The following is a 21066-nucleotide window of genomic DNA, read 5'->3' as shown; positions in this document are numbered from 1 at the left end:
GCCCTCGCCCGAGCCGGTGAGGGCCGCCCTCTAGGCTCGCGAACTGGGCGAGGGCGACGGCAAAAATCCAGCCCTCGCCCAGGCTGCGAGCCTCGAGGGCGGCCCTCGCCGACTTGGGCGAGGGTTGGAAAAGGCCGACAAGGGCTGCCCTCGCTGCGAGGGTCCAGCCCTCGCCCTCGCCAGCCCTGGCCTATGGCCGGTCGCCGGCCATGGCCAGCGACCAGGCCATGGCCAAGAAGGAGGAGAAGAAAAAAAGAAAAGAAAAAAAAAAGAAAGAAAGAAATATTATTAATAAAAAGAAATTTTGTGCCGTTACCAAATGCATTTCTGTTCTTTTTCTATTCCAGGAATAGAAATTTTGGGTCATTACCAAACGCCTTCAAATGTTCAGAATTAGTTCTCAGGCACAGAATAAAAAAAAATCATTTCTGAGTAGAATCAGTTCCTGGGCACATAATCATTGCCCTGCGCACCCTAAAATGCTTTTTCTCATATCACACAATGTCAACCAAAGTAATAAGTACCCGACCAAAAAAAAAAAAAACCAAAGTAATTAGTTGCTATTCACAAGACATGTGCCATTTATTTTCAAATGATGATCATTTCAATTCTTAATGACAAATTCAAATTAAATCTGTTGTCACTTTGCTAATAATGGCAGAGTTTTGTCTTCTGTTGATTCTCTAACAGGTCGACATCTAAAAGTAGAGAGTCACACCACAGTCATTGCCGAATTGGGAACCTACAATCTAAATTCCGAACCATCAAGACTCGTTGAAGAATCCTAGAAACTGTAAAAACTCAGTGTAACTCAGTTAGATATGCTCAATGACAATGTGAGTTGGGCCAAAAGAAAAAACACAAGGTGAGTGAAATTCTTTCCCAAAAAACCTTTTTGGTTATAATCTATTTAGAGTTCCTCAGGATAGTGGCTCAAAGAACATGATTTTTTTTTCTAATTTTGGAGAATCTTTTCTTTCTTTGAAGTACTCAACTTGGTATTTCAACATAAAACAGATTGCTTTTCGGATAACCAAGGCCAAGTGTAGAACACTAAAATGGCAGCATACATGTTCTGAAATTAACTAGAGACCACGTTGCATAGACTTATATTCAAGCAACACAAGCATGATTAGAAGGCATTTCAATACACTGAAGTAAATTCTCTCTAAATAGGATCTTGGCATATCTGCGATGTGAAATTCCTGTGATAACGTAAAACCAAAATTCTAAATCTGCATGTGTCATACTGTAGTCTTCAATCTGATATGCTGTACAATCATCAAAGACCCGAAGGAGCAAAAATGACTGAGTGTTGCTCTAAAATAGACATGCTGCTGTTAGTCAGTCTAGTGTACAGTGCCATTGATAATCATCCGATGTATCTATCCGAATCAGACACACTCTTACTCTCTGTAGCCAGCCATGTATTGACCATAGGCACCTGCATTCTGTATTTGAGAGATATATTACAGTTGATTTTTACTTGAAATCCGGGGTTTCAGGAATATGCAATCAACATATCAACATATCGACGAAGCCTTTCCGCAACTCTTTGTTATTCCCCCCACCTTTCCTTCTCTCTCACGCCATTGGATAAGATGTGAAGGAGGAGATAGCGATCGAGCCCAAACTGTCATGACTTTGAAAATGGTGGATCATAACTAGACCGAGCCCTCATTCATCTACTTTTTTTTAAATCTAATTGATGGATTTTCTTTGTGAAGATGGGCCGCCCATGATGGGCTAACCCAGCCCATGAAAGAAAGTAACTGCACTTGGCAGTTATTGTCTAGAAACAAAAGTGAGAACACACGTAAGAGTGAGTGTGTGTTGCATTTTCATCATCAGAAAACTCATTCTCACTAAAGGACAAAAGAAGAAGGGGCTTTGTTCAACAATTCAAGGATTGTTCTCTCTCTCGAGGCTGTGATAAGTGCATTTAATCGTGGTAAAAGAGGTATATTCATTTCACGTAATATACTTCGAACGATCGGTGATTCAAGCGTAGAATGGGCACGTTTTTCCGCAATTTTTGTATTATGTTTAGGAATCTGTTTCCATCATTGGTATCAGAGCATGTGTTCTTGTTTCCTGATCGTTGCTAGTGTGCATAACACGGAATATTGGCCGGAATTCGTGAAACGGCGCCGACGAACGCTCGGGTACGAAAACCGACACCGACCGTACTGTTCGGGATCGTTTCTCGAAATTCCGTGCGATAATTTTTATTTTTGAAGGCGTAGAGTCGTAGTACTCGTCGAAACGAGAATTTTGATGGGTGGCACGCCGCCGGGAGGAGCCGCACGCGCCCACACGCGCTGCCGCAAGTGGCGGTCTCACCGGCACATGCGTGGCACGTGCGTGGCGGTTCCTCCCCGCGTGCGTGCACCACACGCGCCATGAGGGCGTGTGCGGCGTGGCTGACGTCACGCTGACGTCAGCCATGCGGTTGCCCAATCGGGTTTTTTCCGGACCCGACCCGACCCGGATCCAACTTGACCCGATAGTCCACCCGACCCGTAGACTTGACCCGTTGACCATTGACCGGCGTTGACCACCGTTGACCGGCGAGAAAAAAAAAAGGGGCAGAAGGGGTAGAATGTGTTTCTTGAAATGTTGTACCTTGGATTAAGAGTAATTCTTTCATTTTTTCTGCATTTGTTGCAGGAATAATGGTACGAAGATATCGAACCCCTATTATTCCTAGAACGGCGGCTCAAAAAAAGAAGCTTGAGAAACTAAGAATCAAGCTGGCTTTTTACCGGTGGGATGCTGATGATGACATGATGACACACATCATCAAGGTAAACCAAATGATACAAGATATCATTTGGAACGGTTTCGTAATGCCAGGGTATGTGATGGTCGGAGCCCTCAAATGCACCATTCCTGATGAGTTGGGAAGAATGATTGATAGGGTTTGGGACGCCTTAGAAGGTCCGAGCTATAAGATGATTGTGGAGCAATTCATGATAGAGTACATACGGGTCAGGGCAAGGAGGACGTCAACCCTTGCATTGAATCGGTCTCGGCGCAATACGTTGCCCGAATTTAGGGGTTTTTCGGGTGCCTCCATTTGGATGCCAAAGAAAATAGATTTTCCTGAGGATTTTCATGAGTCATTTCCGGTTTATAGAAAGAAGATCACCACCTGATTGTGTTTATCTATTTTTCGTAAGCTCTTATGGATATGTTCAATATAGGTTGGTGTTAAATATCTTGGGTGGATGGTTCTTTTTATGTTGGTGTTTAATGTTTATTTCCTATGATGGATTTGTTCCTCATGTAAATAGTTCTATAATGAATAGATGTTGACGGATATTTTCTGTTATGAATAGTTTATGGTGCTATTATATTATAATATCTGTCTTATTAATATTATCTGGTTGAGTGGGAGTTCTAAAAGTTTTAGTAACTTTAAAGAACGTAATTTTACCTTAATGATTACATTAACGGTAATTTCACATTAAGTTTTTTGATGATGATTGGGAACATAGTGAACTTTCGAATCTAAAGCCTATGTGAAATTATTTATTAATATAATCAGTTTGTGTAAAATTGATGCATAAATGAGTGGCATTAATAATTCGTGTGTATATGTCTGAAATGTTCAGATACCATGGCTTCAGCATCAAAAATATAGTTGTTGAACTGAACAAAGGAGAGAAGCTTAACGGTGATAATTATGAAATTTGGCATATGAAAATCCAATATGTGCTGGAAGAGCAAGAGGCTCTTGAAGCTCTTAACCTGGTTATGGTAGAGCCTGAAGACGGAAACACTGCACAACATAAGAGAGATAAGGATGCATTTGCTGTATGGAAAAGGAAGAACTCCCTTGCTCGCATCACGTTGCTGAGTAGCATGGAAAATGATGTCATGCGAGAGTTTAGGCGTTTTGAAAATGCTAAGGAGATGTGGGAAGCATTGGCAGCAAGGTTTGGTCATACAACTGTAACCAAGCTTAGACAGCTCACTATAAGATTTGACTTATATAAGAAGCCACATGGTCAGTCCATGAAACAACATCTAAGGAAAATGTCAAACATGATTAATGAGCTGAAGGATGCTGGCCATGTTCTGACTAATGAGCAGCAAGTGCAAGCAGTGATTCGTTCTTTGCCTCAAAGTTGGGAGCATATGAAGTTGCACCTAACTCACAATGAGAACATCAAAACCTTTGAAGATGCAGTGCGTCACTTAGAGCTAGAGGAGGACCGCCTCCTGGCGGATAAGCCGGTAATTGACATTTACTATGCAGGTTCTAGCTCACAAGGGCCTTCGAGCTCTAAGCGCAAGCGTCCTGATTCGTTTAGAAGGTGGAGAGGTAAGAGAGCGAGTTCTTCGGGGAAGAAACCAAGAGATGAACAACACCAAAGAGGAAAGCGTCCTCATGAGAAAAAGATGTCAAGAGTGAAGTGCTACAACTGTAGCAAGAAAGGCCACTTTGCTCGCGATTGTCGTGAGCCAAAGAAGGTTAACTCATCTTGTATTATTGAGAACTTTGTTTATGTATCAAGTTCTATATTTCTAACTGAATCAAATCCTTTGTGGACTGTAGATTCGGGAGCAACAGATCATGTAGTGAAGGATAGAGAAGCCTTCGTAGAATTCCGACGAGTTCCAACGGGAACTAAATGGATTTATGTAGGGAACAACTCCAGAGCTGAGGTTAAAGGAATTGGCACCTGCCAGTTAATTATGCGTGGTGGACGCACTTTGTTCCTACATGATGTATTATATGCTTCGGAAATTCGTCGGAACTTAGTGTCTGTTTTAGTATTGATTCGACTTGGTTTTAATTTGAACTTCCATAACAATGGTGTAGACTTGTATTTAGGTACGAGTTATTATGATTGTGGTTATTTTCTAGATGGTTTTATTGTACTGGATGTTGATTCTGTAAATGTCAATGTTTGTTATTCCCACTTCACGTCTTCTACTTCGTGTGATAATGATGTGAACGTATGGCATGCTAGGCTTGGCCATATAGGCCAACAACGAATGAATAGATTAGCCAAAGAAGGCTTAATGGGCAATATTGAAAAAGTCGACTTGCCCACTTGTGAACACTGCCTAGCTGGGAAAACAACAAGGAAACCATTTGGAAAAGGAACAAGAGCTGAATTTCCTTTGCAGTTAATCCATTCTGACATTTGTGGTCCAATGAATGTGAGGGCTAGACATGGGGCTGTTTATTTTATCACATTTATTGATGATTATACTCGATTCGGATATGTCTATTTGATTTCTCATAAATCTGAGGCTTTTAGTTGCTTCAAGATATTTATGAACTTGGTGGAAAATCAATTAGATAAGAAAATAAAAGCATTGAGATCCGATCGAGGTCGAGAATATCTATCTGATGAGTTCAGAAATTTGTGTGATGAAAAGGAAATAGAAAGACAGTTGTCTATTCCCTATACTCCTCAACAAAATGGTGTTGCGGAAAGGAGAAACAGAACCCTACTAGAAATGGTTAGGTCCATGATGGCGCAGGCTAACTTACCAATCACCTTTTGAGGTGACGCTTTATTAACTGCTGCCTACATACTTAACCGTGTGCCTTCTAAATCAGTTATTTCCACTCCGTATGAGTTATGGACAAGTAGAAAACCCGTTTTGAGTTTTCTGAAACCTTGGGGTTGTGCCGCTTATACACATGAATCTTCTCATAAGTATGGAAAATTAGGTCCTAGAGGTAAGAAGAGTATCTTCATAAGGTATTCGGAAACCTCAAAAGGATATGTATTTATAGGTGAGCAAGAAAGTGGGAGTATAACTGAATTTGAATCACGAGATGTCACATTCTTAGAGAATGAGTTTCCTAAGAAGGGCGAAATAGGTGAGAACTATTCACTATTTGAAACCTTGGATCCTGATAGTGAAATTGATAAAGTTCGTCCAAGTGGAAGCAATGTGAGAAGTGAGGAATTGAATTCGACTCAATCTCAATTGCAACCTTTTGATAAGACGATTCCGTCATTATCTAATCCAAGTGGGAGCATAATGGAGAATGATATACCACGTGTACAATCTATCATACGGCGAACAAGTCGCAAAAGTATTCTCCGACGACGTTTTGACATTGAAGAGGAAACTTTCATGATCGCTCCACAAAATGAAGACGAGCCAAGGAATGTAAATGAGGCTCTAAATTGCCCTAACAAAGAAAAATGGATGATTGCAATGAAAGAAGAAATGGAGTCAATGAAGTCAAACCATGTTTGGGAACTGGTTGATCTTCCAGAAGAACGCAAAGCTATTGGGAATAAATGGGTTCTCAAAATAAAACGCAAATCCGATGGCTCAATAGAAAGATATAAGGCTCGCCTAGTGGCGAAAGGGTATAATCAACAGGAAGAAATTGATTATGAAGAAACTTTCTCTCCTGTAGTGAGATTTACCTCAATTCGCCTTATTCTGGCAATAGTGACAAGCATGGATCTTGAATTACATCAAATAGATGTAAAGATTGCTTTTCTAAATGGAGAATTAGAAGAAGAAATTTACATGGAGCAACCAGTTGGCTTCGTTGTGAAAGGCCAAGAACAAAAAGTATGTCGACTTCTAAGATCGATATATGGCCTTAAGCAGTCTTCGAGACAATGGTATATACGTTTTCATAATGCCATAGTGGCGTTTGATTTTACAATGATTGATGAAGATCATTGCGTGTATATCAAAAGATCCAAAGATCAATTTGTGATTTTATCATTATATGTTGATGATATACTGATTGCCGGAAGCAATATGGAGTTGGTTAATACTATTAAGAGTTGGTTATCGTCCAATTTTGAGATGAAAGATATGGGTGAGGCTGCATATATTCTTGGAGTTAAGATTTCAAGAGATCGTTCCAAGAGATTATTGTCTCTTTCGCAAGAGACTTATATAAATAAAATTCTTGAACGATTTTGTATGCAAGACTGTAAACCCATGGATACTCCTATTGCAAAAGGTGAAGGATTGAGCCATAGGTTGTGTCCTAAGACTCCACAAGAGAAGGAACAAATGAAACGTGTTCCTTATGCTAGTGCTATTGGAAGTTTAATGTACGCTATGATGTGTACAAGACCTGACAGATGTTTTGCAGTTGGGATGGTAAGTAGGTACCAATCCAATCCAGGTCAAGCACATTGGAAAGCCGTAAAAAGAATAATGAGGTATCTAAAGGGTACTGCTAATTATTCACTGAGTTATCAAGGCAAGGATCTGCGACTTGAAGGCTACTCAAATGCTGATTGGGGAGGAGATTTAGATGAAAGGAAATCTACCTCTGGTTTTGTTTACTTACTGAATAATGGCGCCATATCTTGGAGCAGTAAGAAACAAACATGTATAGCATTGTCCACGATGGAAGCTGAGTTCGTGGCGTTGTCAGGAGCAGTACAAGAAGGTGTTTGGCTTAAGAGATTTTTGGATCATTTAGGTGTTGCTAAGAATGCTGAAAACTCATTGTTAGTCAATAGTGATAGTCAAGCAGCGATAGCATACACCAAGGATCCGAAATATCATGGCAAGACCAAACATATAGATACCAAGTATAACTTTGTCAAGGATATGGTTGCACGAAAAGATGTGAACTTGCAGTACATATCTACGCATAGAATGATAGCAGATCCTATGATGAAGCCAATTCCAAGAGATGTTTTCTATGGTCATGTAAAATCTCTGGGACTGCGTAGAAAGTGATGTACTTGAATATTGTATTTTTCCCTGAGTGTTCACATTTAATGAAGTTGCTCTCTCATTATTAATGCCTATGAATTTATTTAATATTTATGCATCTTAATGCTTAGTGCATTATATCGAGAAAGTATGTCTGACAGATGAGATTAGCCCACTTACACGGGTAATCGCCTCTATTTACTGTGCGATAAATAGAGATGAGACAATTTTTAGGCTTATTATCTAGGTGATAATCGAGAGCTCAAGCTTAAAATAAAAATGTTGCCTTAGCTAAGTGCCAAGATAAGGACATAACATTTACTATGTCCGAAAGTAAAATAACCCACATATTTTACTTTATCTGTCTTTGATGCCAGATGTGAGTTCTAATGGATTCTTTAGAGGAGTAGATACGTGAACTCAAGTTTAGACATTAGGTATGTCTGAACTATCATCTGTACGGTATTGAATGTAAAGACATACGCTCCACGGGAAAGGAGTTAATACCGTAATACGTATTTCATACTACGTATGCATAAGACGACCGATAAGAGTGGCAAAAGTTTTTTATCTCAACTTTATGCCGTGTGAGACTCTTGAGAATATGAGTTCCTCATTTAGTGCCCTCACGACTCTAACTTATTCTCAAAGTTTCTATTCAGTGTTCGCTATCTTAGGATGTTGCCAATGGTCATGAATGATTCGATCTAATGGGGCATTTCTAGAAAAGCGAGCTGGACTGAAATAGAGAGATTGAAGGAAAGAGGAAGATCAATTTATTATGATGTCACATTCTATGTTTGTATTCACAGGTCGACCAATTATGATTTTAAGTAAATTATAGTTGTGAATACAATATACGAGATACTAAAAGAGATCAAAGGGGATATAAATATGACTGATTGATCTAGGGGACTGCATACTATATCTACTCGGAAAACGTTGTACCCAATTTTGAGCTGCTATGTATTCCTAACAGATGCATCGCAACGAGCTCTCGAAGTATGCTGGTCGCACGGATTATTTGCTAGTATGAATATTGCAAAGAAGAGAGAGTTAATGTTTAGCCCACCATGTGCGAGTGGGAGATGATGGATTTTCTTTGTGAAGATGGACCGCCCATGATGGGCCACCCATGATGGGCTAACCCAGCCCATGAAAGAAAGTAACTGCGCTTGGCAGTTATTGTCTAGAAACAAAAGTGAGAACACACGTAAGAGTGAGTGTGTGTTGCATTTTCATCATCAGAAAACTCATTCTCACTAAAGGACAAAAGAACAAGGGGCTTTGTTCAACAATTCAAGGATTGTTCTCTCTCTCGAGGCTGTGATAAGTGCATTTAATCTGTGGTAAAAGAGGTATGTTCATTTCACGTAATATACTTCGAACGATCGGTGATTCAAGCATAGAATGGGCACGTTTTTCCGCAATTTTTGTATTATGTTTAGGAATCTGTTTCCATCACTAATTACTTATGCCGTGATCACCGATACAAATTCACGTAGTCTAGATCTTTTGCCTACAGATGCCATGTGGGCATCTACATTTGAGTCCGACAGTAACTCGAAAAGAATCGTAACCCGAAATGCGAACCTGCCCATACAATGCCAGAGCTAAGCCCAATGCCATACGTGAAATTGTCCAAAGCTTTCGACTTGCACGCCGAAAGAAGATTGGCTTCTTCGAGAGTCATCGTCACCTGAGCAGATAAACGAGAATTCAAAACTGACCCACCAACATGACTGCAATCATCAGTCACATCATATTGCACTACTCCCTGTTCCTCCACCATGCACGAGTGAAGTAAACACTCAAAAAACCAAACGAATTCGCCCCCACAACAGCAGACGCTGAACAGCCCAAGAATCCGACATGTACGTAGGTTCAAACATCCGGAAAGCTAAACGCAGCTTCAACCCAAAGCTCAATCGGTGGCAGAATCATCGTGGGTTGCAGGCAGATTGCCGGCGCTAATTGCGAATCAGGCACGAATGACGCGACGACACGCATCGGAGAGGGAAAGGGAAAGCCCTCGTCGGTACCTTTTTGGACCTGAGAACTTGCTCGAGCTCGATGAGAGCTTCCGCCATGGCTCGTCGCGAGCAGAAGTTCGCTTCAGATTTGCGACCGGCGTCTTCTCTGGGTCGCTCCGGTCATGCAGTTCCAGCTTCTCTTGTTTGATGTACCCCTGTCCTAGCGGCGACGCACAGGTGATCCATGGGCTGCCCCAGCCCGGCCCGACCGGATCGTCGGGTCGGGCCAAAATTACAGCTCAAGCCCGTCCATTACTAATATTTGATAGGGATAATGACACAGATGATCCCTAACTTTGATTCAATGTACAATATCATCCTCAAACTTTTAATTTGTTCAATGCGATCCCTGTACTTTTGGTATATATTCAATTTTAGTATACGACCGTATGAAAATATCCAATGTTCTTCGTGAACTTGTTAATGTTGTCTTTCCGTAAATTTAAGTTCATGAACAACATTAGACATTTTCATATAAATATGTACCAAAATTTAAGGGACCACATTGAACAAATTAAAAGTTCATGGACGAAATTGTATATTAGATCAAAGTTCGGGACCATTTGTGTCATTAACCTTATATAATAAGGGGGTAGTGACTAGTGATTGCTTCTTAATTTGCTAACTTAGCACTCCATCAAAGCAACATGTAAATTTTGTTTCCCGTCAAAGATCTGGCTTTGATATATTGGACGGTAACGATATGAATTTTCTGTAATCCCTCGATGGACTGATCGACTATCTGACCCGAAAACGTCTTTCGTGTCGTAACCTAGTAAATTGTGTTGTATTTCGTGCGCGAAATGCCATACCTAAAAAATACTTCGGAGATATTTTAACAAACGATCGAGATTGTGATCCGATGGTCACCGATCTCCTAAGAACGGATCATCGAAGATCTATAGTAGTGCCCCAATTCTACAAATTGAGAAAGTCCAATCTCATGGACTCCATTATGGTGAAAGAATTTTATTTGTGACTTTTGTGTTCCACATCAAATTCGAGAGGTTTTTATTCAAATCGATTGTTTTTCCATTTATTTCCCTTTTTTTTTAGTGAAATTCATGTAATAACGATGCAAAATGATTCTTTCTCAATCCATAAAAATTTCCAACTAAATAATTTTGTCAAGTTCTTATTCGTAAATGTTGAATATTACATAAACCCAATATTTGTTGTTCGAGCATTTGGATTTGGATGGAGAAAAATATGAACATGGATACGGTGCGTTTAACATTCACTTGAAGTCCCAAAAACACCATACGCACTCATCCCATATAGAATTATTCATTTTCTGTAACGACCTAGTCTGACGAGGGCGGGGAGTGGTCGCCAGGGCCGGTGGATTCTGGCCTGAGCAAGGAGCGGCTTCTGGCAGGCTTCTAGGATGGCAAGGGGGGCATGTCTCTTGTCCCACATCGCCTAGGGGGAGTTTTAGGCTAGTTTATAAGGCCTGGGTGGCCTATCATGTGTAACGCGTTTTAAAGCCGTGAGGACAAAGCGGACCAAAGCGGACAATATTACACAATGTAGACCCGGGGTGTTACAATTGGTATCAAAGCCGACTCCCGACCGCGTGTGGGGCCACAGCGAGGACGCTGTGCTCGAAGGAGGGGAGAATGTAACGACCCGGTCCGACGAGAGCGGGGAGTGGTCGCCGGAGCCGGTGGATTCTAGCCTGAGCAAGGAGCGGCTTCTGGCAGGCTTCTAGCATGGCAAGGGGGGGCATGTCTCTTGTCCCACATCGCCTAGGGGGGAGTTCTAGGCTAGTTTATAAGGCCTGGGTGGCCTATCATGTGTAATGCGTTTTAAAGCCGTGAGGACCAGTGAGCCCAAAGCGGACAATATTACACAATGTAGACCCGAGGTGTTACATTTTTTACTGACAATTTTATCTTCATTCAATCAATTTGAACATAGGTTATCAATATCATTTACTCAAACCCACTAAGGAGAACAATGTCAAATATGATTGAAAACTTTACCAATTAAAATTTTGCACCTATCACTAATACATAATTTTCCTATAATCCCCCCGGTGGTACTTCCACGCGAAACATGCCAGACGCGCTCTTGTCCCGAGGTAAGCTAATTAAAAACGGGCATAAAGTGCTTTTTAGTAAAAAGAGTTTGTGCATCCGACCGAACTCCACGTTGATTTCCCATAACACGAGAATACTTCGCCCCGCATCTCGCGACACACGACTAAGAAGACACCATCTGGGGAGGGCATCATCAACTTTAGAGCTGCTCATGATATTATTTAATTTTAACAGTGACTAAGGTGTCATCAACCACTACAAAATATTATACTAATTCTTTCTCTCCTAAACTCAGTCTTGAGATCATTGCGCTATGAAGTAGTGAGACAGAGGAGCAAAAGGGACTTCCCCAAAAGCACAAGAGGACACACACACACAAGTGAGAGAAAAGAATCACTCTAATGTGATCATTGGTACTATGTGCTTTGGTCCTATCCCCCTTTTGCTTTTGGCAAACATTGGTCCTGTGTGCTTTGGTTTTTTTCTATTATGACTCTGTCAAAAAAGAGGGAGAGAGAGATAAGCACCCCCATAATGCAAGCTTTTGGTCACACATCATTGTCATGACTATGATGCCCACTTTGCAAGCCAAAGTACCACTGTTGACACAGCACCAAACAGCAAAAAATTAGCAAATGGCAACTTCCCTAATTTATCATCACTCCAGCAAAACTGATCACAGAAAACCTGAGTCCCGTCAGAAGACTCTGTGCTTGAAAGGTAAAGTACTTGCAAAAGATATGAACAAGGCAGGCAAAATTTGACGGGGAACAGGGGAGACTGTTCTTCTAAAACTCTTAGACTTTCAAAAAAAAAACTAAACGAAGAAAAGGAGGAGGAAAAATCGCAGGTAGCTTTGAAACATGAGAGATCACTAGCCAATAGAGACTTAAGTTTCCGTGCCCTCTTCAAGCAATATTTGCTGCGATCTGCATTCGCCACTGCAGAATGCTTTCTCCCCCCTGAAATTTACCAAAGTTTTAACCTTTCATAGGTCAAAATGGAAAACATGAGAAGCATATAAATTAAGCAACTATGGACTAAAGACCAAGTGATGCAGATCAATTAACAGCGTAATTCTAAAAACGAATTCCTACATATTAACCAAATCTAAACCTTCAGTTTGCATGGAATTGCAATGACAAAATGGGCAAAGTGCTCTGCTTCAGAGACGGGGGAATTTTCAGCTGACCTGTAAATGTAAATGTCCTCTCCATCTCCAAGATTTTTCTTGCAAGTGTAGCAGAAGCTAAGGAAACTCTCGGAAGGAAACCTCCAATGATCCGCCAAAAACAACCCATTGTCCTTCCTACAATCTGCTTCTGATAACCCTATAGAACCACAGCAGCTTTCCACAATGCAGTCATCGAATATGTGCGTCGTCTTTGGGTTCGGCCCGTGCAAGATCACGCAAGTGTAGTCCTCCAAGAGCTCCATCTCGCTAGCTGAAATTGAACCAGCCAAAACAACCCCACCAGGAGGGGGTCTAATTGCCTCTTGCTTATTTGCTGGAGAGTGACCCAGGCTTGGGGACAAAAAGCTCAATTGGGAATTCCTTGTTTTGGTGCCAAAATCAGTGGGGGTTTTTGGGATTTGAATCCTGAGCTGTGAGCCAAACAGTACAGTCAAGTTCTCAGATTTGCGTGAATCGAGTTTGGAGCAATTATCATCTCTCAGAGCATCCACAATAGCTAGGCCAATGCTTTTGGGTTCCGAGATTTTGGGAGAGCTGGTGTCTGACAAGAACGAGCTCTTCAAGTGGGAAAATGGCTTGGTGTCGAGTATGGAAGTTGGGCTCTTGATGGACTCCGTCTCACACTTGATAGTGATGTTACTAGTGAATAATTTTGGATAGGTGAACAAAGCCGGAGTTGGGCTTCCTCCTCTGTTTTTTCCCGTTGGAGAAGGAAGACAGCCATAGTCAGCCATCAGAGCTTGCTTCTGCTGCTGCTGTTGATGGTGTTGGTGCTGTGCGTCTTGATCTCTTCCTCAGCATGACTCTTTAACTCACTGCAAAAGAAGAAATATACCCAAAAGATGAGTTATTACCCCTTGCTTTAAATCAATTTCAGTCCGTGACTATGTAGAGAGAGAGAGAGAGAGAGAGAGAGAGAGAGAGAATAAAGACCTGAAAAGACTTGGTTTTTGGCCACGAACTGCCACAGGCACAGATTATTCCAACTGGGAAAGAGCGGAATCATCTTTATGCTCCACTAGAAAGCAAGAAAGAAAGTTGTGGGTTTTTTCCTTTCTTTTGAAAGAATTGGGTGCTATAGAAAGGAGGAAACAATGGGTTGTGGTACGGTCAAAAGCACCATTTTCTCAAGAACCCAGAGTCCACAAGCAAAAACCCAGATAGGACTCCATGAAACTGACGAATTCTCTCTTTCTCCTCTCTCTGAGAAAATATTCAGTGGTTTGATATCACCACGTCATCCGCCTACGTGGCATGCTTAAACTTACGTGGCTCCACTCAAAAGGGGACATTTGTCCTCCGACGTGGAATTAAAAAAGTGAACCGGAAGGTCTCTTGTCTCTCTCTCCTCTGGCCGAAAGAACTAACACACGCAACAATCAATGCTGAATTTATTGTCTCTTTTCTCTCTCCCCCCTCTTTGTAGAAGAACTCATTTCAAGTCTTCCGTCAACACCTCTCTCTTCTGCAACTTTTCTTCCCCTCCCGGATCCTTTTCTCTCTCCCTCACGAGAAAATACTCACTCACTCACCTCAAGCCCTCCCCCTCCTCCTCCTCCTCCTTCGCCTACGTCTTCGTCGCCGCCGTTGCCTTTCCGGCTCCGGCCCTGGCCTCTCGAACTCTTCTTCGTCTTCTACTCTAGTCCGTTCTCGATTTTTGGGACATTTGTGGCTATAACATATAAAAATTTCAAAGCTTTCTAAGAAGATTTGGTTACCGTTTGAAATGCATTTTGAAAGCCGGATGGCCAGTCCGAATGAAATGTTTTATGTCCGACTTTGGATGACAAAAAGAGATGGTTCTAGGCAGAACTGGGTTTTGTGTTCTTCATGAAAAATGTTCATCAAGATGTCTTCTAGGACATATCCGAAATTCATAATTTTTTGAGTTGAATTACTATTTATTTTAAAAGGAATCCCACAACTGTGCGCTGGCCCAGAATTGCTCCGAATCTGTGTATTCGATTTTCCCTTGTTTCTTGTGGTTGAGGTGTGGTACTTGGTGGCTGAATTGAATGTTGTAATGTGTGGATTTATGCCATTGGATGTATAGCTTGAATTGTGGATTGAAAGGTGTTGGAATGATTGGGTGATATGGTTGAACTACATTGCTGCCCTTATGAATGGATTGGTTGGGCTTAGTTGTTGATTTGGAATTGAGCATGTTTGTGTGTGATTAGGGCATGCGGATGTTGTGTGAAGGGAATGAGATATGTATCGCGTATGATCGATAATCCCTGAGGCGTGTTGACGCGGGGAAATGCATGAAATTGAATGAGGATATACGTTTGGTTTTATAATCCCTGAGGCGTGTTGATGTGGAGAAAGGCATGAAATTGAATGAGGGTGTACGTTTAGTTCTATAATCCCTGAGGCGTGTTGACGCGGGGAAAGGCATGAAATTGAATGAGGTTTGATCCTATAATCCTTGAGGCATGTTTACGCGAGAAATTGGATTTGTCTTGAGGCGTATTACGCGAGACAATGCCCGGATAAACCGGAGGACTGCCGACTTGATGCGTCTTTACACGAGTCGTGCCATGGACTTGATCGTCTTTACGCGAGTCGTGCCGTAGACTTGATGCGTGTTACGCGAGTCGTACGATGAGGTGGGCCTGAGGCATGTTACGCGGGTCGGTATTGATCAAAGTGGACACATGTGTGTATCGGAAGTTGAAAGATGTGAGCATGTGTAGAGTTTGAGATTGGAATATGTTGGAATGTTATTATGAATGCATGTGTAGGAAATTGGTTCTATCTTGGAGTGCATGTGCAATGAGAAGTTGGTTATGTTATTGCGATCCAACTAACGTGCAGGGTTATATATGCATCGAGGTAAGGCTAGAGAGTGCCTTTGAATGTTATTGCATGTGATTGAATGTGTTGGGTGTTATTCTATTGATCTGCAGGTACGCGTTAGCCTATGCGGGGTTTAAGGTGCTTGCTTATTGAGATTCGTTCTCATGGTTATTATATAACCATTTCAGACCCCCGACCTCGACCATGAATGGTCTATCACGGCGTTTTGGGATCCCGAGGAAGAGCCAATGGAGCAAGACCCCGAAGAGGAGCCCATGGAGTTGATGGACCCTTTTGTATAGCTAGGCTAGCCTACCCGACCACTTGTCCCTTTTTAATGATGGTGGTTTTAACCCTATTGGCCTTTTATATGTAAGGTTGGATTTTGTAAGTACGTGCCATTGAATGAAGTATGTGGTTGATTTGTTCAAGTGTTTCTCCTACTACCCTTGGTCTTCAAGACTTGTCTGGGTGTTATAATTGCTTTTGCGTGCGTTTTATGTTTTGATGTTCGTTTGAGTCGGCGACGAGTCCTGGGACGTCACATTCGAAATACGACCACGGAGGGATGTCGCGGGCTCGGTGGGGTCTGGGGCGTGACATCCCCGTTGATTTGGTATCAGAGCAAGGTCAGCTTGATCCAAGTTGGTCGAGACCTAGAGTGATAAGGAGCGACGACCTTGGGGTAGACAGTTAGGGAGACTTGTGTGCTATGCGCGCCTCCAGACTGTTTGACTGTGATTGCTGAGTGATTTGATGCAATAACACGTGACAGTACAGGTGCGTCAGGACCTGAGATAAGTGCACGAACCCTGTTGGTTGTGATCTGGTGTTGTTTGTGGTTGACTGCCTGCTTGTGAATTGTTGGTGTGATTCTATGCCTAGAACTGCTAGACTTGAGTAGATGACTTAGGTCTCTAATTTCTGGACGGAATTATAGCAGTTTAGGTGTTTGGTGAGAGAACCCTGTGAGAATGAGCAGCCGAGGAAGGGGGAACCAGAGGTCGATCGGGTTCGCTAGCTAGAGCTATGGAGGATCACAGAGTGGATGGGATTTTGAGAGCACTTACGGAGGTTGGAAACTTGATGGGTTGGCAGACTCAAGAACGAGTTGCTACTGTTACTGCTACTATTGAGGCCGCTGTTTCCGCTGTCAATGGGGCTAATGAAAATAACAGGAATAATGGTAATCATGGAAATAAAAATCGCTAGATGCACCAACTGGTGGAGCAGTTCTTAAAGCTGAAACCGTCCAAGTTCGACGTGAAGGGAGATCCCGAGGCCGCTACTATCTGGGTTCAAGAATTGGAGAAAGCCTCTGCACTGCTGGAGTGCACGGAGGAAGAAAAGGTGACCCTAGTGGTGTATCAACTTCAAGGTATAGCAAATGACTGGTGGGAGGCCACCCGAGGTAGAGTTTTCCCTATAGGCACGGTTCCGAACTGGACTGCCTTCGTTGAGACGTTTAATGGAAAGTATTTCTCTGAGACTGCCCGGGAATAGAAAATGGCAAAGTTTCTACGGCTCCATCAAAACCAGATGACAGTAGATCAGTACGAGGCGGAACTCGCAAGATTGTCTCAGTTCGCACCAAGGATGGTGGAAGACCCTGTGGACAGGGCAAGGAGGTTTCGAGATGGACTGAAACCGGATCTTCGTAGTCAGTTGATACTCCTGAATTTAAGGAATTACAATGAGCTTTACAAGAGAGCTCAGATGGTTGAGCGAGACATGACAGAAAGGGCTGCCGCTTCTGGATCGCGGTATGCGCCGGCTAGGGACAATAGGAACTTTGGAAAGAAGCCGATGACTGCGAATAGGCGATTTGTCCCTCCGGTAAGAAAGACCTTTGGAAAGCCGAACCACTACTCCAAGGACGCATGTTGGTCTTGTGGAAGGAGGCACGAGAATAGCCCTTGCCTAGGTGGACCTGGAGCGTGTTTTGGATGTGGCTAACATGGTCACCAAGTGAGAAACTGCCCGAACTGACAAGCTAGGCTGCCAATGCAACAACAACAATCGCGGGTAGGACATCAAGCTAGAGTTGCCCCGCAAATTAACCAGGACCGACCGCAGGTATAAGGAAGGGTGTGTGCTGTGGCTGGGAAAGAAGCGGAGGATTTGTCTTAAAGGTCTAAATGCGATGTGTGATGATATTTGGTGTATTAGAAGCGATTTTTGAAGTTATAGATTGAATGGTCATGTAAGACATATAATTGCTCATGGTGAATAGACGCAATCAGTTTATGAATTTTGGAATTACTGATGATATCTTTTAACAAGATTTGGATGAATGAGTTATCGCTTGGAAATTTTGGATTTTGTAAAGAACCGGGGTGATTTGTTTTGGAAGACCATCGGTTTGAAATTTGATGGATTGAGCTTTGTCTTTGAGATATAGGAAGATAATTATCCTGTGGTTAACTCGTTGGTTGAGGAACCAAGGCTAGAAGACATAGCCGAGGTGTGTAATTTTCTCGATGTCTTTCCTCAGAAATTGCCGGGATTACCACCTGAGAGAGAAGTTGGATTTGTAATTGAGTTGGCCCCTGGAACTGAGCCGATCTCTAGAGCGCCCTACAGAATGGCGTTGTCGGAGTTGAAAGAGTTGAAGGTTCAAATGCAAGAATTACTGGATAAGGGGTTTATTCGTTCGAGCGCGTCGCCGTGGGGAGCACCAATGTTGTTCGTAAGGAAGAAAGAAGGTTCATTGCGTTTGTGCATTGACTATCGGCAGTTGAATCAAATGACCGTCAAGAACAAGTATCTGTTACCAAGAATAGATGACTTGTTCGATCAACTGCAAGGGGCATCAGTATTCTCCAAGATAGACTTAAGAACGGGCTCCCATCAATTGAGGATCAAGAAGGAGGATATACCGAAGACGGCATTTCGTACAAAATATGGACATTATGAGTTTACCATCATGCCGTTTGGATTGACTAACACCCCAGCTGCTTTCATGGATTTGATGAATCGAGTGTTTAAGGAATTCTTGGATCAGTTCGTTATTGTATTCATCGATGACATCTTAGCATATTCAAGAAGCCTCGAGAAACACGAGCAACATCTACGGATGGTTCTACGGACCTTAAGAGAACATGCACTCTATGCCAAGTTTAGTAAGTGCGAGTTCTAGCTCACCCGAGTGGCATTTCTTGGACATGTCATCTCCGAGGATGGAATTTCAGTTGACCCAACAAAGATTGTGGCAGTTACGAATTGGCCAAGACCGACGACAGTGACAGAGGTCCGGACTTTCTTAGATTTGGCGGGCTACTACAGACGGTTCGTGGAAACGTTCTCCGCGATAGCTACTCCTCTGACTTGCTTACTAAAGATGGAAACAAGATTTGAATGGACAGATAAGTACGAGAGAAGTTTCCAGGAGCTCAAGCATAAGTTGACGACTGCGCCCATATTGACAATACCATCAAGTCTCAAAGGATATGAAATCTATAGTGATGCATCACTAAAGGGATTGGGATGCGTGTTAATGTAGCATGGAAGAGTGGTTGCATATACATCGCGACAATTGAGGCTTCACGAGTTGAATTACCCAACGCACGATTTGGAAATTGCGGCTATCATCTTTGCACTTAAGATTTGGAGGCATTATTTGTGTAGGGAAAGGTTTCAAATCTACACGAATTATAAGAGTTTAAAGTACCTGTTTTCCCAAAAGAAATTGAACATGAGATAACGTCGTTGGATGGAGCTTCTTAAGGATTATGATTACGACATTCTGTATCACCTCGGAAAGGCCAACAAAGTGGCGGATGCACTTAGTCGAAAGTCAAGCATCGCGCATATGATGGTCAAAGAATGGACTTTACATGAATGGGTGCGAGATTCGAAATTCAAGTTTGAGGCAAGTCACCTCTCAAGTCTGTTAGCTACCTTGAGGATTGAACCGGAGATTCTGGCGAGGATTAAGGTATTATAATCTACGAACCATAAGATTCAAAAGATTTTGAATATGGATGCAACTAAGAGGAAAATCGACTTTCAAGTATCCGAGGACAAGATCTTAAAGTTTCGAGGGAGGTTGTGCGTGCCCGATGATGCGGAGCTTAAGGAAGAGATCTTGTTGGAAGCTCACCATAACAATTATAGCATTCACCCGGGTAGCACGAAGATGTACCAGAACTTACGACAACACTATTGGGGGAATGGTATGAAGGTGGACGTAGCCAAGCACGTGGCCAAGTGCTTAACGTGCCAACAAGTAAAAGCGCACATTGTAAGCCCGGAGGATTATTGCGACCTTTGGAAATCCCTGAATGGAAGTAAGAATATATTACTATGGATTTTGTCATGGGATTGCCAAGGAGCGAAAGAGGCCATGATTCCATTTGGGTGATAGTCGACTGATTGACAAAGTCAGCGCACTTCCTGACAGTGCAAAAGGATTTTGCGTTGGAAAGGTATGTCGAGTTGTATGTACGACATATAGTTTGCCCACATGGAGTGCCGGTGATGATTACTTCGGACCGTGATCCCAAATTTACTGCTAACTTTTGGAAGAGTCTTCATACGGCAATGGGAACGAAGTTACAGTTCAGCACTGCTTACTATCCACAGACGGATGGTCTGTTTGAAAGGACAATTCAGACTTTGGAAGACATGTTGCGGGCGTGTGCTTTGGATTTTCAAGGCAAGTGGGAAGAACAATTACATCTAGTGAAATTTGTCTATAACAACAGATATCAATAGAGTATCAAGATGGCGCCATTTGAGGCATTGTATGGTCGGGCTTGTAGAATGCCGGTATGTGGGGACAAAGTCGGAGAACGAAGTATAACCGGCCCATAATTAGTGCAAAAATCAGTTGAAGCGTTTGAGATCATTTGTGAGAGACTCAAGATCGCGCAAAGTCGCCAAAAGAGTTATGCGGATCGGAGACGAAGACCTTTGGAATTTCAAGTAGGAGACCATGTTTTCCTCAAGGTGTCGCCAATGAGAGGATTGTCTCGGTTTGGCAAGAAAGGGAAGTTAAGTCCAAGGTACGTAGGCCTTTTTGAAATTTTGGAAATAATTGGAGATCTAGCCTATAGACTCGCCTTGCCGCCGAATTTGTCTCAAGTACATAATGTATTCCACTTGTCAATCTGAGGAAGTATGAACCGGATCCGATCCACGTGCTGAATTACGAAGAAAGAGACGTGGACGATAGGATATCGTACGTGGAAACACCAGTGCGGATCAAAGACAGAAAGGAACAAGTGTTACGGAACAAGACAATCCAGATGGTCAAAGTGATTTGGGAGCATCATGGAACCGAAGGTGCCACATGAGAAAGCGAAGAGTTGATGCGACGTCA

The 21066-nt window shown here is 42.5% G+C and overlaps 1 protein-coding gene and 1 pseudogene across 2 annotated transcripts in view; both read right to left on the bottom strand.

The window, feature by feature from the left end:
- The window catches only part of LOC115667644 (auxin efflux carrier component 5-like), a 32909-nt gene extending 23037 nt beyond the window's left edge, over positions 1-9872 (bottom strand). Inside the window, exons 1-3 of one of the 2 annotated variants that reach the window (XR_008814462.1) lie at positions 9717-9872; positions 9140-9373; positions 1035-1701 (exon numbers count right to left, since the gene is read on the bottom strand). Coding sequence is in view for 1 of the 2 variants with exons in the window: in XM_056302994.1 (XP_056158969.1) it covers positions 9268-9373; positions 9717-9764 (154 nt within the window). In the remaining variant the exon portion in view is untranslated. Of the gene's footprint in view, positions 1-1034; positions 1702-9139; positions 9374-9716 lie in introns of those variants that run through there. The other variant, XM_056302994.1, reaches the window with a different exon arrangement.
- A 2505-nt stretch (positions 9873-12377) lies between these two features.
- On the bottom strand, positions 12378-13745 carry LOC115679838 (FCS-Like Zinc finger 8-like; annotated as a pseudogene).
- Positions 13746-21066: the final 7321 nt, after the last annotated feature.

This window comes from Syzygium oleosum, unplaced genomic scaffold (assembly GCF_021117445.2).
Source record: "Syzygium oleosum isolate NSW1041296 unplaced genomic scaffold, Sole_v2.1 Sole_v2.01, whole genome shotgun sequence".
In the NCBI taxonomy this organism is placed as follows: domain Eukaryota; kingdom Viridiplantae; phylum Streptophyta; class Magnoliopsida; order Myrtales; family Myrtaceae; genus Syzygium; species Syzygium oleosum.
Note: the sequence above shows the minus strand (reverse complement) of the source record. Positions and strands in the feature narration are given on the sequence as shown.